The following is a 27354-nucleotide window of genomic DNA, read 5'->3' on the forward strand; positions in this document are numbered from 1 at the left end:
TGTTGTGCTTATATTGTATTTTTAGTGGCAAGCTCCTCATTTGTAGGTTTCAAAACACTTGCAGCTAGTTGAGGTTGTTGCAGTCAACTTTACAGTTGATAAAACAGATTTAAAAGCAATAGCAACATCGTCTGTGCTCATTTGTCATTGGATGTGTTACAATTAGTGTGATACTGTTGAAGTCGATGTCCTCTTTTATGGTGTGCTGGAGAGGCAACATTAAGAAGAGTGATACTGGGCGACTGAACAGGCTAATAAGGAAAGCTGGTTCTGATGTTGGCATCGAGCTGGAGACACTCGCAACAACTGCAGAGAAACGGACCATGAGCAGGATGCTGGCGATTATGGACAATGACCCCACTACACAGAACGCTTCATAAACTAAGGAGCATGTTCAGTTGCAGACTTTTGTCACTGTTATGCTCAATAGACATGTTGAGGAGGTCCTTTGTCCCCAGGGCCATCCAACTTTTCAACGGCACTCAAAAGGGGAGGGAGGTATTTGACTTTCCGGTGTGAGCTAGTCTCTCTCTGCCCCTACCATCATATCACTGTGCCTGCTGTCCATCTGGTCTGACTGTCTTACAGGCTATATTAGACCTTCTACACAATCTGGACTGTGGTGATAACATTTACATCTGTTGCTTCTACAATACTTATCTTCATAACTTAATTTCATTTTATTGTTCTTAAATTATAATATTTATCTTGTTTGTTAAGCAATTATATTTACATTCTTGTCTATTCCTAGACATATTTCATATTTAACAATGGCCGCGTTTCCAGATTCGTTAAGAAACTCTTAAGAGCTAAGATCATCTTAGGAGTGTTCTAAGAGTGCTCCTAAGAAGATCTTACTTAAGAGCTTCTAAACGAATCTGGGAAACGCGGCCAATCAATGTTGTTGCACTGTTCAAATCCCTGCACTGTTCACTTTTGCACTACCACCACACACTCTACCAGCACCTTATTATGGTCAATGCATCACCAGGTCAGTCTATCTATCAATGTCAATGGAAAATTGCCCTCATCTTTGTATGCTAAAGATCAATACTGTTCAGATGTATGAAAGGGCATTCATGAAAGACTATTGATTTCATGGGGTTTGCCCGCAGGTGTGAACCAGTCTCAGACAAAGGGTAAACCAATAGACAACTGAATAAACTTTCGTTTTAATGTTCTTCAAAAAGCTTTTATTAATGTTAAATTAGTGCTGAATACTAAGAATATGTGAATGATCTTAGAGTGACCTACATTGTAAATAGCCCACCAAGAATATCACTCGCATACTGTATGTCATATTTCAAACATAGGTTTTTAATCTATTCCAATTTCCTTTATTAAGCAACAGGGCTGACAACTCTAAATGTATGGGACAACAGAATTTGTCGGGTACAGAATATTATTGAAGTGATTTGATTTTTTTTCTTAAAGTGACTAAGTGTGATCATTCCATAAAACAACAAAATAGACATTTCTTTTTTTAATCAAATATGATTGGGCAGGGCTCTTGTGCCATCCCTGCTGGTGTGCAGAAAATAATGTGTATAATATTGTACGGAGTTGTAGTTCTAAGTTTAGACAGAAGAATAATATATGTAGCTTTGTGTTCAATGGCATCTATGAGATGCAAGGCCCAAGGGGGAGCATGCAAGTATCATTGACCCTGCGGTTAAGAACAGAGATCCTTGGGCCCTGTTAGCTGATACAGTATAATGAGAGCATATATAAAACATGATTTAAGCACATCAGAAACAGATTTAAGGAAAAAAATGTTTATTGATCCACGAGGCATTCTGAGGTTTTCAATTACAAGGATTTTGGCTACGGGCACAGAAAAATGGTAAGGAACTTGCGCAGTTAGTATTTGACCATCCACCTGTAATGAATGAAAGAATGAATGAATGAATGAACATATGACAGAAGAGAATAACATATTACTTCAAGTTTAAATAGACCAATAACTTTAGAGTTAGTGCATCCATGTTCTTACCTGATGAGCGCATGTACATGCATGGATAACTACTAACACTGGATTGAGAGTACCAGTTCTGGTAGAAAAAACCTGTTCTGTCAATCCACATCCATGAGCCCTGTCAAGTAAGTTTGAGTTAAGTGATTTTTTTTCTCTACAGACACATACTTTTACTATGGCTATTTGTTATAAAACTGTACAACTGTAGACCATGTTGATTTCTGTTGGAAAACAGCAAAACACATTTTCAAGATAAAGAAACAGAAAGAGAGAATAATTCTCTAATTTGACTGACTGACCTGGAAATAAAATCCACCTATCCAGGCAGTTGTTCGGCCAGCAATTTGAACCAGATTCTGAAGGAATTGATATTCATCTGGGTTTCGCACTGAGGCCAGAGCTGCCTGCTGGTTTACACAGTGTTTCTGCAGCCAAGTATAGAAACAACAATCATTCACATAGTCAACTGTAACACTGTGTCTTACTGTAACAGATGTGTTCATTTTATTCACCAATGATAACGATACAAATAGTTTTGTTTGGTAAAATATGTTTGCTTGGTAAGAAGAAGAAACAATACCTCAGCATTGATCCAGTTCATGTGACTGCTGACATACTGGTAACAGCGGGATCCAAAACTGAACCAGCCAGGTGGACAGTACATCCGAGCAGCTGGGCAATAATAGACATTTGGGGCATTGTTTTAGATACCAAAACTTTAAAAGAGATCTCTCTTAACAACATAAATGAAGTTAAGCTGTGTTCAGTTAGGCTATACCCATGCAGAACCAATATGCTTTTTAGTTTAGACACAACAACTTGAACTGACCTGCATCAGCCTCATTGTCATTTTCTGGAACTTCAGCCATCTCTGAGTCTGTGGTGATTTTTTTAAAATTGGCAGTTAGTTCATACTGTTGATGGTTAAGCTGAATATGTCATACCAAATCTACAGTTTTCAACAATATCTGACTCGAACATGTGTGAAAGCATCGTTGTAGCTTGACATTTCTATTCTAAGAGTGAAGCAGAAGAGCTTCAGTGCTGGATCACAAGAATGTCTTTTTAGCAAGATGCGAATATGACTAACTGAGTCTATTGACGAATGATTAAATTCTGATTAAAGTATTTGCTTGCTTTATAAACATTGTTTTTAATGATGTAACTGTAATCCCCATAACCCCCTGGATAACTGCATGTCACTTTGTACCTGATGGAGCAACAGCTTCATAGTCCGGAACATCCTCTGCTAGTAAACCGTTAACTGGTAAAATAAAATTAAAGAAAGAAACCGGTCATTCCAGGTTGTGAATAAGGAGTATATTTCTTAAAACACAAAAGATATCAGATTACAGGCTGTACACAGAATCCTGGTGATCTGATGATAACACATAATTTACCACATTCTGGGTTTGCCACTCACCTACAGAGTTCTGTGTTTCTTCTGGTTTCTCTTCAACAGCCACCACTGGAAACACATGGAACAAACAGACTGATGAATTGTTCTCCCACTGATATTATGCATCCTGCTGCAAATGTTGACGTAACACTATTCATAACCACTATTAGTAACCACTGAGCCTTACCTGCAGCAGTTGTCATGGATGCAAAGACGAGACAGAGCAAGGCAGAAACAGTGAGAGCCTTCATCATGAGGAGTTTGATGATTGTCTAGAAACAAAGAGAGTATAAATGATGAAACAAAATAGGCTACATGTATCTTTTATCTTTCATTTCTGGTGACACCTTAGCTGAGATTTGAGCTTAACAAAGTCTAGAAAATGAAGCATACCTTTAGATGATGCAGTGAAGTATGAAAACAGATGGTTAAGTGAAAACTAGACCTGTGTGGTGGTTCTTTTATACTCTCCTCCCTCATATGCCAAGAAGATACACTTCCTGTAGTATAGCAGTAAAACAATAATGATAAGCTCAAAACCCTTTATCTATATAGACTAGTACAGTGCCCATTCAAACAATGTTTCCAAGAAACGTGTGGCCCAATTACGATGATGCAGGTAGATCATGTTAAATTGACGATGATGTAGAATCAGGCCTGTGCAGTTAGTAGAGCTTTTTACTCACTTTGCAAAGGAAAAAAGTGAAGGGGAAAGGCGGTTGAGTTGCAGCTAATGGCAATATTAGACACATTACAGACCCGTGCGTTTTTGCTGTTGTTGGGAAATTATGTTTATTTATTTTTTTCAGTATAAAAAGCTAAATATTTTGGTAAAAATCCACCTCTTGTGTTGACTCTCAGAACAGAGAGCCTATAAAGTGTTTGGAGTAGCAATAGTGAAAGACATGTCAGACTCACAAATCATTCAGGGTGGACACAGGCTTGTTTGCACAAGATGACTTGGAAAAATAACTTCAAAAGGTTACTTCAAAAAAAACTTCAAAAATAACTTCAATGACTCTTCAGTGTTGCTTGGCCAACATTTCATCCAAAGAACCACACGTGCAGACTTGAAGGCTTATCTGACCCAACAAAATGTTCAAGGACACTTCCTGAAACAAGGAATTTCTCAAATTTCTCTTCCTTGTTATTAACGAGCAGCTGTACGTTCAGAGTTGTATGGAGTAAAAACTGCTGATATGGTTATTTAAAGTGTAATAAACATCTGACATATAAAGATAACTGATAAAATTACCTATACGTAAAATCGCCTGCATGTCTCATAAAAGGTCTTGGCTGTCACGTGTTAGGCATCACAGTCACCGGTATTCAATCATCGTTGTAGATATTGGTCACTACATGTCAGTAGCGAACTCAGCAATAAGATTTATTTATTTATTTATTCAAATCAAGACAATAAAACCATTGAGTTCCCCTTAACTCAAGCATGAAGCAGTATGAATAGTGATTAAGTGACATTTGAAGAGCATTTCAGGCTTAAGGGGTTTGTTGCAATACTACAAAAAAACGTTTTAAGTGGTTTTAAATTATTTGATTGTAAATTTGGGTTTGTTGGTGAATAATGGTCAGGTGCTGTAGTTGTACACACACTGGCTGAAACAGACACAGACACACACTGAGTACACGTTGAAATCTTTGTGATGATCCTAGAACAGTCTGAGAACATCACTGAGAACCTCCATGCTTGGAGAACCACATTAACATATAAGATTTCATATGTCTAAGTTACACAGAGTGCATGAAGGACTATAGTTGAAAGACCAATCTGCCAAATGGCATTTTCCTTATGATTTTCTTGGGTGCAGTCTTGGAGGAATCTTGTGCAATCTGTTACGGTAAAACAATTTGCAGTGTAATTTGCAGGAAGGAACCGGGAAAAATCTAATCTACACACACATGCTATCTTCCACCACTGGAGAGTTCACCTCATGCTGATATAACACATATTATGATTCCCTGAAAGCAGCCGATCTTTTTTCTAGAACAAATAAGACCTGACATTCCATTCCTTTGTGTTTTAGTTGACTGAGATGGGCTGAGAGCTAGGGTAGGGGTGTACTGTATAAGCTAGACATACTCTACTATTAACCCACTAGATCTCTCCTGTGAATGAAGAGATTACGTTTCTCTCCAAGGTTCAATTTGAGTGATCAACAATGCTGCTTTTGAGGCGGAAGAAGATATTGAAGCTGGAACTGCTGATGTTGACCCAGCCATTGTACTTTCAAGACTATGGGTGGTTGATAAAAAGTCGTGTCTGTGTGTTTTGTTGAAGATTGAGCACTTTTAATGCAGCTGTAAGATTTAAAACTTCAGCAGTAGTGAAATATTTGTTGTTGCTGTTGTTCTTATATTGGGCAATATTGCAGGTGATGTCGTATTCTTGGTGGCAAGATCTTCACTTGTGGTAGGTTTCGAAACACTGGCAGTTAAGGTTGAAAATTGCTCTCCTATTTGATCAACATCTCTCAGATATGAAAGGGCATTCGCTATTGATGATGTTGCAGGAATGAAGCAATCTCAGACGAATGGTAAGACTATGCATGAAATTAAGTTACCGGTAGCCTGATGACGTCATAAGTTACCGGTAGACAACTAAATCATTTTCATTTAATCATTTTCATTCTTCAGGAAACTTTTATCAATGTTAAACTAAGCCAGCTTTATTCATGCTATTTAGATAAAATCACTGAAGTTAATAATGTGTAGATGTCCATAATAAATTGATCATCTCTGAATTTAGATATTTTGGTATCTGGCTAAATGAGAAAGTTACATTAAACAAAAAAAAAGGCTTCTTTTACAGAGACAAAACCAGCCATTGGAAACAAATTGTATTTTTGTCAGTGTAGATGTAATTTTGAGAAATGCTGCTGCTTCTTCACTCAAGTTCCTGGACAAAGTCTATCATTCTGTCTTTAGATTTATTACTAGTGATGGTTAGTCACCATTGTGTCCTTTATGATGACGTGGGTTGGTCATATTTAGCAGTCTTTACTTATCTACACAACTACTGTTGGCAAAGTCAGCCTTTTTCTCTAATGCCCTACTTCCTGGAATAATATTCAACACTCTGTAAACATGAACTCTGAACTTTCCCATTCCCCCTCCTAAATGTGATATCTTTTATTGCATATTTTGGTGTTGTTTATTTGTACATTTCACTACAGTTATTGTGAACTATTTATTTTGCTGTTGTTTTGTTGTGATTGTAATGAGCACTACCCTCAATGAACTTCTGAGAATAAATACAGGTTGAATGAATGAATGAATGAATGAATGATTAATGGACCTACAGTTTGATGAATAATTATGTGAGTGATCTGACTGTCTACATTGTAAATAGCCCACCAAGAATATCACTAGCATATGTCATATCTCAACAGAATAACTCTGCACAGTGACAATTAAGTATCTAATCTAATCGGATCTAATCTAATCTAATGGAATTACCTAAAACATCAGGACTGACAACTATGGGACAACAGAATTTGTCGGGTACAGAACATTAATCTTTTTACTTTTTTTTAATTTAGGTGACTAAGGGTCCTATTTTTACAATGCAAAACCTGGTGCAAAGTGGATTACCATCCCGATGCAAAGTATGTTCCTATTTTACACTCGAGACTTGCACCATGCATGCGCTTCACTTTTAAGCTTTTAGGCCAGGGGTGTGGCAATTAGGTGTCGCATTGTGCAAAAATTGCTATTTTAAAACGCATTATGCCACTGACCAAGAAAAACCTACAAGGTGCATATGCAGCACAGCTGAAGATGCACTGTCAAGAGATGTAAGCAGCAACTCCTCTGCAGGATAAATGTCCTTATGCTGCTGACTATAAAAATACTGATGCGCTGTGGGAATGACAGATGTGTTTCTCATTGGTTTAAATGGTGTTATGCCCAAAACACACCCATGACTGATTATGCAACATAGGAGCGCACTGTTGTGCCATCTGCCCAAGGTTTGATAATGTTAGTGACCATGTGTTTTAAATAGCTGAGATGGGGTCTAAAGTATGATCATTCTATAAAACAACAAAATAGACATTTTATAAAAGATGACTTGGGCCCTTGTGCCATCCCTGCTGGTGTCACAGAAAAGAATGTGTATAATATTGTAAGGAGTTGTAGTTCTAAGTTTAGACAGAACAGAAGAAGACTAAATAGCTCTGTGTTCATTGGCTTCTTTATATGAGATGCAGGACCCACAGGGGAGTATGCAAGTATCAATGAACAGAGATCCTTGGACCCTGTTAACTGGTATGAGAGCATATGTCCTGACATAACAAGAGAAGCATGAAGCACATCAGACACATAATTTAAGGACAACATTTTTTTATTGATTCATAAGGAATTCTGAGGTTTTCAATTACAAGGATTTTAAATCCATTGCAATGCAAATGTGTATGATAAAGTAGACATAGGCTACCAATTTAGCCTTTCAGTATAATAAACTAAAAATAAAAATGACCTTATATCCACATTAAATAACCCCCCAAACAGATTTGAATAACAAACAAAAATAATATATTCAATTTTTAATATCTGTCACTGTCATTCATCACTGTAGGCTTATATTAATGTCAAAGAAACCATCATCAGATAAGAAGCTCGATGCAATTTCGAACAATTGCATCCCTTACTACACTACAAGCAGGGCTTGAAAATGTGGGTCTCTTCTTCTCAGATAAAGAACCATGAACATTATTTGGTTAACTATTGGACTTTTTTTTCATTTAACATGCTTTCAATATATCCGCAATGCATTTGTTAATGTATATTTCTTTTTTCTTTGTTGTGGCTTAGATGAGGGGCCTTAAAAGAAATTATAAATGGAGGTGGATGCTAATGCTTTGTCTCAAAATAAACACTTAAAGTGACCTCATGTTGGCTCTTCTACCTGTTCTTTAGCTGGCAATCTGGATTTGGTAATCCTGAAAACTGGATCATTGGATCTGGATAAGGGTGATCAAATCCAATGTTGCTTTGAAAAACTGACTTAAAAGTAAGACGGATTATCTGATCCTGGATAGCAAAAAACGGGATTTCCAAATCTAGATAATTTTGATCCGGATTACATTTTTTGAACAACTGGCCCTAGATGATGTTTCAGCGAAGTATGAAAACAAGTGGCTAAGTTAGAAGTAGACCTGACAGGAAGGTATTTTATACTCTCCTATCTCACGTGCCAAGAAGACATTGCAATAAAACAATAATGATAAGCTCAAAATCCTCTATCTATAGAGATAATGTTCCTGACAAGAAACATCACGACATTAACTGCATTATCAGTTCTCATAAAATTCTCTGATCAGGGGTCAATAAAGTCTATAGGCCTACTACATAGATTGTTCCCTCTCTTTCCTTACATCAGACCCAATAAAATGTTATTGAATGCCACTTCCTGAAAAATTCAATTTCTCTTCCTTAATTAAGGTAGCCTATTTGTTCAGGGTTGTATGTTGTAAAACAGCTGACATTATTTCAAGTGCAATAAATATCTGACACATAAAGATAATAATTTGATATTAACCACAATTGACTTTAAAAGGCTCTCTCTAATTGCTGATAAATGGTTAAGGGAAAAGGAGGAGCTTTTTCAAGTCCAACTATAAAATGTGTATCTTTGAACTTAACAAGAAACAGACCTTTAATTACCAGGGGTAAAAATGCAACCCTCATAAAATATCTGTGTCTTATATGACTGAAAATGCAGATGTTGACTTACAGTATCTGTGACTAACAATGTAATGTGTTTGGTATACTTGCAGAATAACCATCAATGTATTGACTTCGCTCTTTAAGTGAAAGACTCACTAGGCAATCATAGTTGTAGATATGCAGTAGCTCACTTCATCTACAGTAAGTAGAGTTGTGAAAGGATTTTGTTTAATCATGAGGATAGAACCATTGAGTTCCCCCTAACACCAATATATTGATCCTTTAATTGTACTCTAAAGCAATATGAATGAATAGTGGTTGTAGTGCTGTTTGTGTTTCCTGATATAAACATCAGCGTTAAGAACCTGGCCTCAGAATTGTGACTAAGGGCGGCACAGTGGTTAAGTGGTATTTCAAGAGAATTTCACTCCCATATGTCCTTACATCTAGTCTGGTTTTCACCATACTAAGCTCAATCTTTTAAGATTGAACATTAGTCTGGCGAGGCTGCGCTTTGTTTCTACTGCACTTTGTGTCGCTTAAGTTTCGTTATTATCACGTCACCGGCCAATAGCGTGCCAGGACTAGAGTATGGCCGCTTCTGATTGGAGCCAAAGGTTCTGGCAGTAAACAGAGGGAAAAGATCTGCTGGTTTCCAGCCTGAGCTGCCGGGCGAAATTCAAATTCCCCGGAAGTTCAGGCAGGGTTCACCCAGCCTATAAAAGTATGAAGTACATCAGACACATTATTTAAGGACACAAACATGTTTATTGATTCATCAGACATCCTGAGGTTTTCAGTAACATGGGTTTTGACTTCGAGCACAGAAAAATGGCAAAGTACTTGCACAGTTAGTATTTGACCATCCACCTGTAATGAATGAATGAATGAATGAGTGAATGAATGAATGAATGAATGAATGAATATATGAAAGAAGGGAATTTCTAATTATTTCACATTTAGATAGACCAACTAGACAAACCAACAACATTTAAGTTAATGCATCCATGGTCTCACCTGATGAGCGCATGTATATGCATTGATAGCTAGTGGCGCTAGATTGAGAGAGCCAGTGCTGGTAGTAAAAACCTGTTCTGTCAATCCACATCCATGAGCCCTGCAAGGGAGTTTGAGTTAAGTTCATTTTTCTCTACAGGAACTGTTACATACTTTTACTATGGCTATTTGTTTTTTTAATACTGTAAAACATGTTGGTTTCTGTTGACAAACAACAAACACCAAAGCACATTTTCAATGTAAAGAAACAGAGTGAATAGAATATCCTGAAATAATTTGAATTGACTGACTGACCTGGAAATAAAATCCACCTATCCAGGCACTTGATGTTCCAGCAACTTGAGCCAGACTCTGAAGGAGGTGGTGTTCATCTAAATTTCGCACTGAGGCCAGAGCCGCTTGCTGACTTACACAGTGTGTCTGCAGCCAATGAGAAACAACAATCATTCGCTTAGTATACTTAAGGGCACTGTCGACATATACTTGTATTAATTTTATTCACATATGAAAATTACATTTTGTTTTGTAAAATATGTTTGCTTGGTCAGAAGAAGAAACAATACCTCAGCATCCATCCAGTTCATATGACTGCTGACATACTGGATACAGCGGGATCCAAAACTGAACCAGCCAGGTGGACAGTACATCCGTAGAGCTGGGCAATAATAGACATTTTGGGCATTTTGTTAGATACCAGATGCCACCTAACAAAATGAATGAAGTTAACTTGAGTTTAGCTACTGTATATCCATACAGAACCAATGTGTTTTGTTAGTTTAGACTGTCATGGTGCTTAATGTATCTTGGTTTACACAAAAACTTGAACTGACCTGCATCAGTCTCATCGTCATTCTCTGGAACTTCAGCCATCTCTGAGTCTGATGGTTAAGAACAATTCCATTTAAGTTAGTTAGTTCACGCTGCTATGAGTTAACTGAAAACCAAATGTGCAGTATTAAACAATATTTGACTAGAACATGCGTGAAAGCATCGTTTTAGCCTGACCGTTCTCTTCTAAGGGTGAAGCGATAGAGCTTCAGTGTTGGATCACAAGAATGTATTTTTAGCAAGATGTAAATATACTTTATATGTTATATATGAACTGGGAATTTCTGGGAAAGCTCTTGACTGGTTCAAATCTTACCTTAAAGGGCGTTCTTTCAGCGTGTCTTGGCAGGGACAGATATCAAAGTCTCATGACCTCACTACAGGAGTCCCTCAAGGATCAGTATTAGGGCCCCTCCTTTTCTCTATTTACACCACTTCTTTAGGTGGGATTATTCGCTCTCATGGATTTGAATATCATTGCTATGCGGACGACACTCAACTTTTCCTATCCTTCCCACCTGAAGACTCTAGTGTTTCCCATCGGATCTCTGCATGCCTGAAGGATATTTCAATCTGGATGAAGGATCAGCACCTTCAGCTTAATCTTTCAAAAACTGAGCTCTTGGTGTTTCCAGCAAAAACAGCCATTCCCCAACAGATGAACATCCAGCTTGATTCATCCTCATTGACTCCAACTAGATCGGCACGTAACTTGGGTGTCATAATTGATGACCAACTTACTTTCTCTGAGCATGTTGCCTCAATTGCAAAGTCATGTCGGTATACCCTGTACAACATTAGGAAGATCAGACCTTATCTGACACAAGATTCCACTCAGCTTCTTGTACAGGCAATGGTTATCTCCAAGCTGGACTACTGCAATTCCCTGTTAGCTGGCTTACCTGCTTGCGTATTAAGACCACTACAGTTGATTCAGAATGCTGCAGCACGACTGGTCTTCAATCAGCCAAAGAGGACACATGTAACCCCTCTCCTAGTTACTCTCCACTGGCTCCCTATAGTAGCCAGAATTAAATTTAAATCTCTCACTCTGGCCTATAGGACACTGACTGGATCTGCTCCTAGCTACTTCAGTTCTTTGATCAAGATGTACATTCCCAACCGCCCATTGCGATCTTCTGAGGAGCGTCTGTTATGTCGACAAACCATTCATGCTAGGTCAAACTGTAGATCCTATTCTTCAGTGGTTCCGTGTTGGTGGAATGAGTTGCCCAGTACTCTCCGTTCCAGCAACAGTTTTGGATCTTTCAAGAGGGGTCTTAAGGCATATTTGTTTAATATGCACTTAGTCTTTTGAGCGTTTGTTATGTGTTATGGTTTGTATAATAGTATTGTTTTGTTATAATTTGTCCATTGTTAGAATTTGACATTTATTCTGCTATTGTCCTTAAATTTAGCCTTACCATGCTATAGTTATTGTTATTATATAATTAACTGAGTGACTTATTTGATTGCTATTCTCATTTCATTGTTTTATTTCTCATTAGGTTAGTGCTTAATTGATTGTTTAATTGATAATATTGCTATTCCCCCTTTTTGTAATTGTTCACTGTTATTTAATTTGTATTGTTATTTATTTGTATGTCGCTTTGGACAAAGGCGTCTGCTAAATAACCATAACCATAACCATAACCATAACCATATAATATATGTTTCCATTCTGATTAAAGCATTTGTTTGCTTTACAAATAATGCTTTAATTCTCACTGGGTGTAAAGCTTTTTATTGCTTTACAGATTAATAAAGCTTCCACTGTGGTTTAGTTCTGATGGTTGTAAGGCAATTGACTGCTGCCACCTCGTCTCAGGCATAGTGTCAGGAATATTTTGACAATAAAAAATAAATCTTTAATTGCTCCTGTAACCTGGATAAATGCATGCACTGTACCTGATGGAGCCACAGCTTCAAAGCTCTGAACATCCTCTGCTGAAACTGGTGAAATAAGATTAGAGAAAGAAACTCATTCAGGCTATGCAGAAACAGGCTGCAGCCTACACAGAATCCTGGTGACCTAATAACATCCAACAGTCTGGGTTTGACACTCACCTGGTATGTTCTGTGCTTCTTCTGGTGTCCCAACAATCGCCTCTGGAAACACATAGAACAAACAAACAGATGAGAGTTGCTAGTAAGGACAAAATGCGCAGTGAATGACATTGTGAGATTGTCAGTTGATGTCAGTAATGTTAATTGTTTGGCGTTACCTACATTTAGCTATGGGGAAGGACAGGCGATATTGTCTTGTCTATTCAGCATTAATTTTGCCAGCTAACGTGATGGAAAATGGCAACATCGTGAGGTCAGTAAAGGTTTCCAGAGAAAACAGGGGCCAATCCAATTCACTGTTAAGAACAACGTGTTTGGGGTCAGTGTCGTAGTGCCACCCTTTCCTCGAGTTAAAGATGATAAAACGTTGCAAATGTCACATAGGCTGTATGGGAACCGTAGGAACATTTTCAAAACGTTGTTTTGCTGAACTTGGCCTTTGCAACAGGCTTCTGACTGAGCTCGTTTTATTTTGTCAGATGGGTGTGTCAGAAATGTCACCCTATACGCATTGTGTAGCATATAAAGACAACATGCACAGTACAAGTCCCAGTTGAATGGCATTAAGGGTGAAACGTCGAAAAATAAAGTAGGCTAATCCCCAATATTTATGCATGTTATCAAGCTTGGATAAAAACACAAAAGAAAGAGCAAGTCATGAATCATGCGTAGGCTTAATGCATCTCAAACTCAACTCAACTCCCCCCAGAGTTGTCTTATTCAAGCCTTTATTTCATATAGGCCTAATTATGGCCAATTTGACTTGCACTCACTTTTTAGCCTATAGCCTAAACTTAACTCTCGTGGGATGTAAAGATAGACCAGGTTACATACAGTACACAACAAAATATTTAATGAATTAATAGAAAATAATTTCATTAAAACAGTTAGCTTTATACATTTATTTTAGTAATAGTAGGCCTACCCCATTCCCAACATCAGCAATCTTGGTTCTGATAAATGTTCTTCAAATAATGAATGAATTGACAAAGCCTTTGTAGGTGCAGTGAAATAAAAATAAAAAAAATTAAACAAAGAAATATGGAACAAACTCCCTACCTCTCTTTTGTGAGACCCCTGTCTTGGACGCAAAGACAAGACAGAGCAAAGCAGAAACTGCGAGAGCCTTCATCATGAGGAGTTTGATGATTGTCTAGGAAGAAAGATGATTAATTAAACACATAAGAAGTTTCAGTCATCTGTATTTTTTGGAGACACCTTAGCTGAGATTTGCGCTTAACAAAGTCTAGAAAACAAAGCATAGCCTACCTTTAGATGATGTTTCAATGAAGACAGGTGGTCAAATGATAAGTAGACCTAGGTGTTTGTTCTTTTATATTCTCCTACCTCATATGTCTAGAAGAGACACTTCCAGTAGCATGGCCGTAAATCTCATAAAACAATAATCATAAGCTTAAAAGCCTCTATCTAGAGTTTATTGACATTTGATTCTTCCCCTGAGAACTGTAAATATACAGTAATTATGTAATTTCTTCATTCTGTTTCTTGTCAGACACATTATCTGTATAGAAACCTAGTCAGATCCTTTCAAGTTTTCCACATTTGTTAGGCTATGTTTCAGACTCATCTTAAAATGGATTCAATTATTTTCTACACATAATAATCAAAAACTTCACAAAAAAGCAGGTGTTTGGGGTGTTTTATGAATGTACAAAAAATAAAAAACTGAGCAATTGAGCTCTGGTACATCATACTTCTTTCAGTGACCCAGATGCTTCTACAACTTGATTGGAGTATACCTGTGGCTAAATTAATTCATTGGACATTATAGGAGAAGTACCCATCAGTCTATGTAAGGTCTCACAACCATACTGTATATCAGAGTGAAAACCAAGCCATGAGGTCGAGACAATTGTCCATAGACCTGCGAGACACGATTGTCAAGACACAGATTTTGGAAAGGGTACAATAAAATGTCCACAGCATTGAAAGAGGCCGAGCACAGAAGCCTTCATTATTCTCAAATGGAAAGGGTCTGAATATTTATGCAAGTCTTTTCTTTTTTATACATTTACAAAACACTCCAAACACTAGCTGAACATAGCACAAATCATTTGACTTAAAAAAGAAAAAATCAGTCAACTATGTGGCTTTTATTTATTGATTGATTGATTTTCAAAGTTTTTTATCCCACAATAATACAGGACATACTAACCTTCAGGATTAAGCTTTTCTTAAACACTCTATTTTTAGTTGTCAGTCAAATGGGTTAACATTTTTTCAAGGTTACAATCTATATTGGATGTCTATTTTGGCCTGATTAAACTTAAGAAAGCTATAGTTTCTGTTTCATGGGGGAGTGCGTGACATGCCTCTAGGCCCTTTCCTTGTTTTGCCTGTTTGCCTACTTGTCTTCAGGTGCTTCAAGATCTAATGAGCTAATGAAAAAAATCCACCACTTGTGTTGACTCTCAAGACAACTGACCTATTAGGTGTTTGGAATAGCTGAAAGACATGTCAGACTCACAAATCATACAGGGTGGCCAAAGGCTTGTTTGCACATGTAGGCAAACTTTACTCTGAACACACAGGAATGCTGTGAGATGAAATATCGTTTCTTGCCTTACTCTTCACTGTTGTTTGGCCAACATTTGATCCAAGCAACCACACCTGCAGACGGCCTCTCTGACCCAACACAATGTTATCGAATGCCACTTGCTGACAGATGGAATTTATCTTCCTTAATTAGTTTGTTTACTGTTTGTTCAGGGTTGCATGGAGTAAAAACAGCTGACATGGTAAATTGACGAGATAAACTTTGAAGATGAATCACAATTTTCATAAAAAAACTTTTATAGATTACTTTAAATGAGTCTTTCTGGTCATTGCTGGTAAAAGAACAAGGAACAAGGAAGGGCTTTTACAAAAAGTCCAACTAGATCAGTATATCAGGTGAACTTAAGAAGAAACCGACTTTTATTACCAATGTAAAATGGTCAAATCTGTGACTGTCGCACAATAACATTCTGTCTTCATCTACAATAAATCGCCGTTGGACTGACTGGATCAACTTCTACTCACAATACGACTGCACGTGTCAAGATACAATATATACAAATCGGCCACCAGCAAATCAGGGAGTAAAGGGCCGACTGGAAATAGCTATTACACCGCCAATGTAGGTCTTGACTGTCACTCAAACTCGCCAGTATTCGATCATTGTTGTAGATATAGCTCACTTCTTCGAAGTAGCGTTGTGAAAGGACTTGTTTAATCAAGAGGACCACCTCATGTTTTATGACACAGTTATGACTCATTTGTATCGCAATTCCCTGAAAGCAGCTGATCATTACTCAAGAACAAATAACATTTCATCATTCCATACAAATTTGTTTCCTGGTTGACTGAGGTTAAGAGGGTGTGCTGTTGTATATAAACAAGGCAGCAGGATCCTCCACTATCAACACACCAAGAAGATCTCTCCTGAGAAACCATAAGAGGTGAGGGTCTTTTCATACCTTTTCAAATGTCCTGTTATCTATTTATACTCTTTCTCTAATCTATGTGACATTATCAGAAGAAAAGTACATGTGGTGCGAGGTAATGTTTAATTTCTCTAAATCATATAATTTATCATACCAAACCATTCTTGCAGATTAAACCATAATTCACCATGAGGATGCTGGCATTTCCTGTTCTTCTCTGCCTATCAATTTCTCTTTCATGGGCAGCAACCAGTAAGAGATTTCTATATATAGAATGACACCTTAAATAGAAAATCACCACCATTTTAGACACAGACCACAAACATGAACAGATCTGATAGATTAAGACCATTAGATTAGATAGATTAAGACCAGTGGGAATCATTAGACACCCACAAATGCACAAACAATTATTTAATTATGATATATTACTACAATTATTGATATACTTAAAATACATAATATTATATCTTTCATTTGAAGTCCCTGTGGAAGAAGACACTGAGGTTGTCCCTGAGGAAACTCTGTATAACAACAGTATGTATATATTTAACTCTTATTATTTTCATAGTCATTGTATTTTGCTTCCAAGTGAAGGTATGCTTTAGTTCCTGAGACACACAGACCAGAAGGCATAGTGCTCATCATGGAGAAAATGTATAAATCAATTTTGCATGCTCTATTAATGTTGTATATTCACTTACACTTTCGATTGCTTAGAAATGTGTTTGTCTTTTTTTCTTCATTTTAGCTGAGATTGTAGGTGGAAATGAAGATGAAGTTCTCCCAGGTAAGTGTCATATCAAAAAAAGGAACACCTGTCAGAAAACTAAACTATAGTAAACTATTAAATGTACTCAGTCATAAAATCTCAAGACTTAGTCTTTATCAAATGTATTTGGGCTTGACCTCAGATACATCGTAGAACATGACGTCATCTAAAATGTCATTGAGTAGACTATACCACGTTTAAACTGTAAAAATGTATTTGCATTACCTGATGTTGACTCGTATGCTTGGCTATTCATGTTAGTTAGTGAGGTTTATTTTTGTTACTCTCCTTTTAACATATATCTAACTTCCCCCTCCCCTTAAAGAGAGTCGCTTTCTTTACTGTCCCCCTGGCTGGTTCATGTCTGGCACACGTTGTGTCCTGTATGTGAGCTCCCCAAAGACCTGGATCAATGCTGAGGTACCCTTCAATAATAACCATTTCCACCTGTTTAGGTCATTTCAAATTCAGTTAATGTGGACTAGAATACAATCGGCTCCTGGCTTGGCCAGTAGGCTATGACAATTTATAACATAGCAATGTAGAATTAAAAATGTAACTCACCATATTGTGTAAATAAATATGTTTCAATACATTTTCCAGTTAAGTTCTCGTCTCAGAATTGTCTTATTTTCAGCACATTTAAATGCATGACAACACGTTACCCTTAAGGTATTTCAAGAACTCCCTTCCATTCAAGGACTCATAATATACCGAGACGTTACCTCTATCTATAATGGCTGTATTTTTCACTCTCTTGACAGAAATACTGTGTGAACCAGAACGCGGCATTAGCCTCAGTGCAGAGCCCAGATGATTACCACTTCCTGCAGAGTCTGTCTCAAGTGGCAGGCAGATCTTCAGCTTGGATTGGTGGTTTCTATTTTCAGGTGAGGTCTTTCCTTTCATTTGTTAACTCATATTATTTCATCTCTTTTTCAATGTACTGCAGTGTACCTTTTCAATGTGTAGAGTTCCATGAAAATCTAACAAATGGTATCAAAAAAGATTAGATTCTTGCACAGTAAAGTTACGCAGTGCAATATCAGGTCATGGTGTGTGGCAATGACACAAACACCATTATGTTGCTTTAATCATTGGCCCCACTTCATACAAATAAATAACAGCAGTACATAATGCAGTACAATATACAGCAAAACCCTGTCAGGAAAACACACATGTTGAGAGATTAATTGTAGTTGATTATTTAAGTGTTTAATTCTCCCTATCTGACCTATTTTGTATGTTCCAGGGTTCGTGGATGTGGATTGACAGAGTAGGCTTTCATTACACAAACTGGGCATCCCAAAACAGTGTATCAAGCTATCAGTGCATTCAGATGCAGACCTTGGGTAAGTTTAGCTTTCTGATTTTCTATAGCAAGCTTTGGCAAGCCTCTTAGGTGGGGTTTTATCTTTTCTGACGTGAATGTTGTGTCTCTTTGCAGGTGGCTGGACAAATGTAAACTGTGGATCATCATTGCCATTCTTTTGTGCAAGGAACCCTAATGGTTGTTAATGCCTGTTTAAAATTGTGTGTGTATGTTTAAAATTGTGTGTGTTTGTGACATTGGAAGGGCTTTTCCCATTTTGAATATTATTATGTGAAAGCATTTACTTTGTGTTATAAAGTAGCTCTTTTTTGAGTGCACCTAATGTTTACTAATTGGTGTTCATATAATTGAAAAATAGTGTGATCATAAAATAAATACCTCTTTTGTTGATTATCTTATTTACTGACCGCTTTGATTAATTATTGACTTGGCTGGGTTTAGCTTGTCGGAAAATGTATTATTTCTCAGTCATATCTGTTCATTGGGAATCATTAGACTAAAATATTACTAATAATAATACATGAGATTGAATTTTTGGATTTTGGATTCCACAAATGTAGTCCTGTCCTATACTGGTAGAAGCCATTTTGGCTTAAGCACAGTCAAAAGGTCAACAAATCAATAGGTCGTATCATAGGCGATTGGCATGCCACAAAGTAAAGAATCCGCTTTTTCAATTCAGCAGCCCTGTCTACATGCACACTTTTTCCTCAATCAGATTGAGTTGGACCAGCTGTTTACACACAACAATATAATCCAATCAGGTGTTTACATGCACAAACATATTTATTAGTTGTTTGACATACACACATGTCATTCTGTTTGGGGTGAGATGGGGTTTAAAATCTATTGTCTGTTAAGACAATGGTGTGAGGGTCATACATGCTTATTCTTCATACTGGAAGTAACGAAGAGGGAAAGGACTATGAAAAGGAATAAAAGGATTACAGTTGGGAATCCTCTTGAGACCTCAGAGCTTAAAGCAAAAGACTGCGTAACATTTTTGGTGTCATAATTGACAGTGACCTAAACTGCAACAGCCACATAAAAGCAATAAATAATCACACTTTATCACCTTAAAAACCATGGCTAGACTAAGCGGTGTAATGATAAAAAAACAGGCCTTCCCAGAAAGACCACCAAGCAGTATCAAGCCGTATTAAACGCATGCAGCTGCAAGGGTTCTTACCTGAACCATATCACTCCCTACATAACTTGTACTGATTCAAAATCTGTCATTAAGCCTATATTAGTTACACGTTTTCAACCTCAACCTCTCAATCTCTTTCCCACATTCAAATTTCCTCCACTGATAGCCCAAAGCACTATTGTGTAGGCAGCAGCATACCTGGAGGAGAGCAGAAATGTCATTTTGAGAAGCCTAAGCTAAGCCCTGCATCATCTCAATGCAACAAACAAATGTGAAAACAGTGTAATTTTACTTTAAAGACGTATTATTTGAATGTCTTAAAATCAATTGTGCCGTTCACATGGCACCTGCTGTGAAATCAACCGATATCACCAAATTGGGGAATATTTCAGTACTGTTAACGTGGACAGCTCCCTTGAAGCACGAGAGCAGTGCACGTGGGTCCACCCAAGCTACAACTAGGCTAGGCTAGGCTAATGGACAAGATTTCTGCCGTCTTCACGACGCCGACGCACTTACAAGGTTCGTTTCGGATAATTGTCCGATAATCGAAAGACATTGAGGAAACAGGACGTTTTGTTTAGCAAGCTTGCTTCAACAGACATCAACGGATGGCTTACCCATGCTTGCTTCAGACATCAATGCTACCAGAGAGGGTTAAAGCGGATCTTTGATGCTACCCAGCAGAGTTCTACAAAAGAGGTAAAGTTAACTAAGTGAATTTGTTTGCCAATTTAGTGATTATATCTCGTTATGGTAACGTTACTGCACTTGAGTTAAGCTTATTTAAAGGCAAATGTGAGAGTAAACTGGCATTAGGCTATAAACTAACTTGCTAATGTTGCCTTTATCCTAATGTTAGCCATTTTTTCACTATAGCTAGCGCCTGAGCTGGCAACTGTTAAAAAGAAGGAAGATAACGTTAATTGTTAAAAAAAAAAAAAAAAAAAAGGCTACATATAATGTTGACATAATCTTACTTGATAACCAGCCCTGTAACCTGGCATGCAATATAACTCGAAAGTACTGGACAGCAGTATCAGTAATAGTTATAAAACATATTTTGTTACAAGTATTGAACAAGTCAAAGGACAGGTTTTTGATCAATTAGCCCACCAGTAAATAAGTGGAAGATAACAGAAATATAGCCCAACAGTCATAGATATAGATACCTTTCTATATGACAACAATACCAGGATCAACTAATTAGCAATATTTGAGATTATCTAAGGAATCTATCCCTATCCCCTGTGTATGGTTAACAGTGGCGGTTCTAGGATTTTTCTGTAACAGGGGCCATTAAGGGGCCAGATGTTACATTCAGGGGCCGAGTACAGGGTACATCCAAGCACAGAAAATCATTTATTCAGTTCAAGTTTTCTCATTTATTTATACTGTGCGTAAAGGACACAATGCATAGAACTCATTGAATGCAACACACCACACGCACATACTCTTACCCTTATACTCTTATTTATACTATGCATAAAGGGTACACTGCATACAACAATGCATAGACCACACACACACACACACACACACACACACACACACACACACACACACACACACACACACACACACACACACACACACACACACACATTACTACAGCAATACTGCCAAGCCTGAAAAGCTCATGGAACATCTTTTTGAAAGACTCCAGAAAAGCAACAAACTCAAGGAGCGTGGTCACTTTTTTCTATCCTATCCAGCACTCTCTTGATCTGATACACATACTCTTACCCTTATACTCTTATCTATAGGCTACTATGCATAAAGGGTACACTGCATACAACAATAGACACCCCCCCACACACACACACATTACAGCAAGCCTGAAAAGCTCATGGAACATCTCTTTGAAAGACTCCAGAAAAGCAACAAACTCAAGGAGTGTGGTCACTTTTTTCTATCCTATCCAGCACTCTCTTGATCTGATACACATAGGCTACTCTTACCCTTATAGGCTACTTATTTATTTGCTGCAACTGAGCAGAGCAGCCACTCGTTTAATATGAGCCCTAAGCTGTTTTAAGGGCATTTTCACTACCTCTAGTTAGAAGCATTTATTCTGGTCATTGTAAGTGCCATTCACACATGCTACATATTGCTTTTTTCAGCACAATCTAGGCTATCCAGATCTGCCACAATATCATGTATAAATACTTGCATTGATTTGATTTAGATTTTTAAATAATACAAATTTGAAAAGCGTACTATACAAATTCTTACATTTTGACGTGTAGGCTATCTCACCACAGCAAGCTGACAGCTCAACATGACTTGCATGGTTGTTTAGGCCTGACTGTCCTGAAAATGGCAATATAAGAACCATGATGGAGGTATACTTTGGGGCTGAGCAATTTACAGAAATATGTGGTGTGTGCCTTCCAGAAATAAATGGCAATTTTTATTTAGTGATGAAAAAATGACTTTCTCTCCATATTTGTGACACTAGCTGATCTCTCCATATTTGTGACACTAGCTGATCTGACATGACTTGTTTGCGATAGCACACATGACGTGCACAGATGATGATTCTCTATAATATTTGTTTTACTGCATTGCAATGAACACAGTAAAGGCAAAAACTGTTTATTTGACAAACAAATTTGGATGCAATATGAGTCTTGAATTGGATACCATATAGGAGTTTGCTAGGATCTCAAAACCGTGTTATGAACGTGACTTGTCAAAGAGAAACACATGATAACATTGGATTATGAACATAGGCTATTATGCCACACAAAAACACGAGGTAAGTGGAGCTAAATGAAGTTATTATTTTGCTGTCACTTCGTCTGTTTTATGGCCTAGAAGGTTGTATTTGGTATCTGTGGATAGCTCTAGCTCTCCTCTTTCATCTGACATGCGTGCCATATCTTTTTGATAGCGGTTTCACGAGGAAATCAAACGAGAGTAAAGGTAGCCAAAGCTATGACATTATTATTTGTTTGTAACTTCGTCTGATTTTATAATACGAAATGATCGATGTATTTGGTATCAATGCAAAGCTCTGCTTCTCCTCTTTCATTTGATATGCGTGTCATGTCTGTGCGATGCGTGGTCCGCGAGTAATTCAAGCGAGAGTTCTGGATGCGCCGGTGAACGCAGAGCAATATAGACTGTAAATATGATATACTTTGATTTAACTTCATGATTTTATTTTATTTTCATACTTGATCGTACAGACAAGTGTCTAGTATCGTTGGAAAGCCCCGGTTCTGCTCTTTCCTGCAATATAAGTCTCATCTCGCTGTGACTAATAATAGCGGAGCAATGTAACAAAGAAAATGTGTGCGTTTTTAATGTGTGCGTTAAAAAGACTCGGGTTGCTCTTTCATCGGCGATTAATGGAACAGGGGCACTTCGGGGGCCAATCAGATTTCAGTAGGGGCCAGGGCCCCTGTGGCCCCGCCCCTAGAACCGCCCCTGATGGTTAACGTTAGTAGCCTACACAAACCATAGGTTACTTTTTCTAGTACGTACACGCCTGTCATTGACGGATGCCAGCAACACTTTGCGCTTTTTCCCTCTTGGCGTTAATGGTCTGTGGTCCAGATATCGAAATATAACTGAAAGCTCGCATGCATAGATGCACAAGTTAGTTAAAGTTGGCACTACCATGCATCGTCTACAACAGAACTTGAGCATAGTTTACCACGTGTTAACTTTTTGCTACGTTAACTTTTTTTTGTTCATAGCAGTGGTGCTGCAGAAATGGATAGTTTTGTAGCACAAGTTCACAACCCACAAAATGTCTAACATCGGTATGTAGTAACACCAGAGAGGGTTAAAGCGGATCTTTGGTAACACCTCATCTGTAGGTTAGAATCTTAATCATTTTCAAGAAGGTGTCCGGATCTTTGGTAACACCTCATCTGTAGGTTAGAATCTTAATCATTTTCAAGAAGGTGTCACGCGTGCTAAACTGGTAAATCTAACATAGCGCAGATTGTGTCTTTGTAGCAGTGTACAGCCCTGCTTGTAAACTATTTACTTGATTCATTTTTATACGAGAGCCTTGGCTAGATAGCTTAGCATAAGGAGACTTTGTTGTGTTAATGTTTATATATGCTTATATTTTCGTTCCTCTCAGGTCCCTGGTGGTCTAGTGGTTAGGATTCGGCGCTCTCACCGCCGCGGCCCGGGTTCGATTCCCGGTCAGGGAATAGATTTTTTCCCCTTGCAGGTAATGTGTGCCATTTGGCAGGTGCTTTTGTCCAAAGAAAGCAGCATATGAAATAGTGTACTTTAATATAGCAGTACTGACAAAACTAAATGTTTTGATTGGGACACCTAGTCCAACAGTCAACAGTTGAACCAACATGATTGGATCAGATGTGGTTCCGGTGCCCATGTTAATTGTTGGATAAAATATTGTAGGCTGTAAACAACTCCCAAAAGCTTATTTAGCTAGCATGGAATGGTGTGCGTCTACAGAGCAGCATGGATGTTCTCTAGTTGTGTACTAACTTGTTATCATGCTGAAATTAGGAGTAAGTGTTTTATGAGTTGAACAGTCAAATGCATGGTCTCGTTTTGTGATTGTTTTTTTTTTTTTTAGATAATTTTTTTAGCTTAATATTGAGAAAGTAGCCTATGTACATTTGACTCCGAACAGATTTGTTATTTGCCAACGGCATCAGTTGTGTCCACTAGAGAGCATCAGTGCGCCATTAGGCTATGTCCTTATTGCTATTATTGGGTAAAATGTCAGATTTGCAGAACTCTCTTGCACAGTCAAACTCATATGGCCCCTTATTTGATTCAGATTTGAGATGGCATTGGTACATTACAGTGTGCAACAACAAGCTATATTTATCAAGAGTTTTAAATAGGCCTAACTGTTTTGAGATAAAAAAAATTGTCTCCCTCATGTGTCATGCCTTAATGCACTGAATAAGACGATCTGACAAAAGCAGTCCAAAGGTAATCTGAGTTTAAGAGCCCTGCTCTTGAATGAGGCAGTTACCTCAACACTCAAACACATTGCGTTTGCACATATGCCTGTTGCAATAATGATAGTGTTTAAGACACCAGTTGTTTCCTAAAGCAAACCAAACATTTGAAAACAGGGAAACAGCAAGAGTTGATGATTTTGTGTACATTGACTTATTATTGGTGCTCCACATTGAGGATGGAAACAAGGAACCAAATAAGAAAAGTATCACCGCCCGAACAGGGACTTGAACCCTGGACCCTCAGATTAAAAGTCTGATGCTCTACCGACTGAGCTATCCGGGCTCTGACAGTGAGGGATATTGAGGGACTCTTATTTTGTATGCTAAATCCATTATGTGTTCAGTGTTTTTACATGAGCAATCCATCAAAATATGTAGTAAATAATATGTATAAAGGAGTGTCAGGACAACTAGGCTATCATATGCTCAGGGTTAAAACACATGTTCTCATCCTTTGTATGTAGGCTGTGTAACATACAATTATACCTAAAGAGATGCTAGACAAGTAAACAAGAAACAGTGGCAGTTTGAAGTAGTTTACAACCATCCAATTCCTTAATATTAGCTAAATGAAATCCAGGAGTGTGGGCATAACCTGATCTGATGTCATATGTAATCTCATCTGTGAGTCCTGCGAATTTGCTTGAATAATGTATGTTTGATCTACTAAAACTAGACCAACGAACTGCTGTATTTCATTATCACATGCTACCATATATTCACGTTTCCGCGTACATTTATTATCTGGGTTTTGGCTGTCTACCCTTAAGCTTTCCGAAAAAGAAGTCGCAGGCCCCAGCGAGATTTGAACTCGCGACCCCTGGTTTACAAGACCAGTGCTCTAACCCCTGAGCTATGGAGCCCTGCTTAGTATACTACGGTGCGGAAATCGTTCTTCTCTGTCACACTACCATATTATTTTCAGCCATTTCCGATGTGCTTCTAGCGCTGAATGCTTTTCATACATCGAATTTATTATGTTCTTAATTTCTTCATTCGTTTCTTTTGGAAACAGTTGACCTCCTCTCTGAAACCCTTATTAGGACTTCGAGTAGGCTAGCCTATAGGCTATGTGTACTGCAGCGATGCATGCAGGCTGTCATCAAACTAACGTGAACGTATGGAACTTCCACTATCCTGCAATCAGTGCTATGTAGGATATCCGACACTACGTAGGCAGCTATCTTTTAACATCCCCTGATATATTTCAATGGCAGAATGACAGAATATTAGTTGAATGAGAAATAAACCCACGATAACGGTCAGTCTGCAGTTTCTATGATATGGTCGGAACTCGGAAGCCTGAAAAGCCGCTACAGCAGCATGTATGCTAATATTTTGCCAAAAGAATGCCTCAATGAAAAAGTTGACAACCTTTTAACAGATTAGGTGTGCCATTATTGACATTTGTCAGGGAAATTTGATGGCAGATACATACTACTTTTATTGCTTGTGTTATGTTAAATTTGGCGTTAAAAGAGCTTCACAAGAGGAGAGCAAGTATTAGGCCTACCTTCACATTGGTCACTTAAAAATGACAATTTGCTTCAGACGATATTTAGAGTAGGCTCTGTTTTGATATTTAGAGTAGGTCTCTGTTTTGAATAGGCAGTCCGCGATAGTGTTGAATTTGGACTGCAATACCTGATTTAAACGCTGGTGGTCGTGGTCGTGGTCGTGGTCGTTGTCGTTGTATAGCCTTTAACCTTTACAGTTTTTCTCAGTCGCTTTTGGTACATTTCTCGAATCGTCCTTGAGATTTGCCTAACAGTAAGTGCATTTCTCAAAACTATTTGTACAAATAGCAAAACACCATGGATTACCTGCAAAAGTCAGTTTCTTGCTCAAAATCGTTAGTCCATCTCTCAAAACTAAATATTTGTGTCAATGAACATGTCAGTGCATCAGAATGTCAAGTCCTTGTGTCATCGTGTCCGTGTACGTATAAGACAGTCAAATGGCTTAGTCATGTTGTCAGTATAACAGTGTACTCTGGAGGGATGTTCTGATGTAAACTATGGCTAAAATGTATATGACATTTTTTGTAAATTGTAGGTTACACCTTAGTGTATGTAGGAGTTGGATCGACAATATTTACATTTACGCTTTTACTGTTTTCTACTGTAATTTGTTGACAGACCCTGTCATTGTGCTACAGAAAGGAAAAGACAGCACGGCATAGTATAAAGGGAAACAAATGAAATAAAGTAGAAATTTGACCATAGGACAGTCTCGTTAGGGAAAACTGTAGTAACTGCAGTGTTGTCGGAATTACAGTGCAGACTTCCTACACCTCCTGATGTTCCTGTCTTTTGGGCCACAAATTCTCATATGACAACATGTTCAACCATTTTGCATGTATGGTTGAACTAATGAACTAATGCCTAAATGTTGTGGGGGGTGAGACTATTTAGCTGAGAATTGTACATGATAATTTGCATGGATATACCAAAACATTTGCAACTTGATCAAAGGAATGAGAAACTGCTTTTTTGATGTACACAAGTGACACAATGATCTGAAGATTAAACAGGTAGTTTCGAGAATTTTAATTCTCATCTGAGAAATGTACCAAAGCGACTGAGAGAAACTGTAATGGCAAACTTAGTTGCTCTCAAAACTCATTTTATACAACTGACTATATTTTTGAACATCTTACCCCACCCCACTTTTATCTTTGGCCTAGTCTATCTAATTTCCTTACTCTTCCTCTCT

The 27354-nt window shown here is 37.8% G+C and overlaps 3 protein-coding genes and 2 non-coding genes across 5 annotated transcripts; 1 reads left to right on the forward strand and 4 right to left on the reverse strand.

Annotated features, from left to right (window-relative positions):
- Positions 1-2256: 2256 nt before the first annotated feature.
- Positions 2257-4357, reverse strand: LOC134098545 (ladderlectin-like). The gene is made up of 7 exons (XM_062551621.1): positions 4293-4357; positions 3562-3646; positions 3399-3443; positions 3186-3239; positions 2805-2852; positions 2556-2647; positions 2257-2400 (listed from the first exon to the last, which is right to left on the reverse strand). Exons 2-7 carry the CDS (start codon positions 3626-3628, stop codon positions 2257-2259), a joined length of 450 nt encoding a protein of 149 aa, XP_062407605.1. The 5' UTR covers positions 3629-3646; positions 4293-4357.
- A 5398-nt stretch (positions 4358-9755) lies between these two features.
- On the reverse strand, positions 9756-14262 carry LOC134098553 (ladderlectin-like). Its single transcript, XM_062551634.1, has 9 exons — positions 14241-14262; positions 14031-14124; positions 12979-13013; positions 12813-12864; positions 10907-10954; positions 10640-10731; positions 10371-10496; positions 10077-10176; positions 9756-9775 (listed from the first exon to the last, which is right to left on the reverse strand). Exons 2-9 carry the CDS (start codon positions 14104-14106, stop codon positions 9756-9758), a joined length of 549 nt encoding a protein of 182 aa, XP_062407618.1. The 5' UTR covers positions 14107-14124; positions 14241-14262.
- Positions 14263-16343: 2081 nt separating this feature from the next.
- On the forward strand, positions 16344-18920 carry LOC134101494 (ladderlectin-like). Its single transcript, XM_062555223.1, has 8 exons — positions 16344-16432; positions 16588-16669; positions 16901-16954; positions 17169-17207; positions 17515-17609; positions 17954-18079; positions 18442-18541; positions 18637-18920. Exons 2-8 carry the CDS (start codon positions 16606-16608, stop codon positions 18705-18707), a joined length of 549 nt encoding a protein of 182 aa, XP_062411207.1. The 5' UTR covers positions 16344-16432; positions 16588-16605; the 3' UTR covers positions 18708-18920.
- A 5929-nt stretch (positions 18921-24849) lies between these two features.
- Positions 24850-24922, reverse strand: trnak-uuu (transfer RNA lysine (anticodon UUU)). The gene has a single exon. It is a non-coding gene; the product is annotated as a tRNA-Lys (tRNA).
- Positions 24923-25429: 507 nt separating this feature from the next.
- trnat-ugu (transfer RNA threonine (anticodon UGU)) lies at positions 25430-25502 on the reverse strand. The gene has a single exon. It is a non-coding gene; the product is annotated as a tRNA-Thr (tRNA).
- Between the last annotated feature and the right edge of the window lie 1852 nt (positions 25503-27354).

Source organism: Sardina pilchardus, chromosome 2 (assembly GCF_963854185.1).
Source record: "Sardina pilchardus chromosome 2, fSarPil1.1, whole genome shotgun sequence".
NCBI classification, from domain to species: Eukaryota; Metazoa; Chordata; class Actinopteri; order Clupeiformes; family Clupeidae; genus Sardina; species Sardina pilchardus.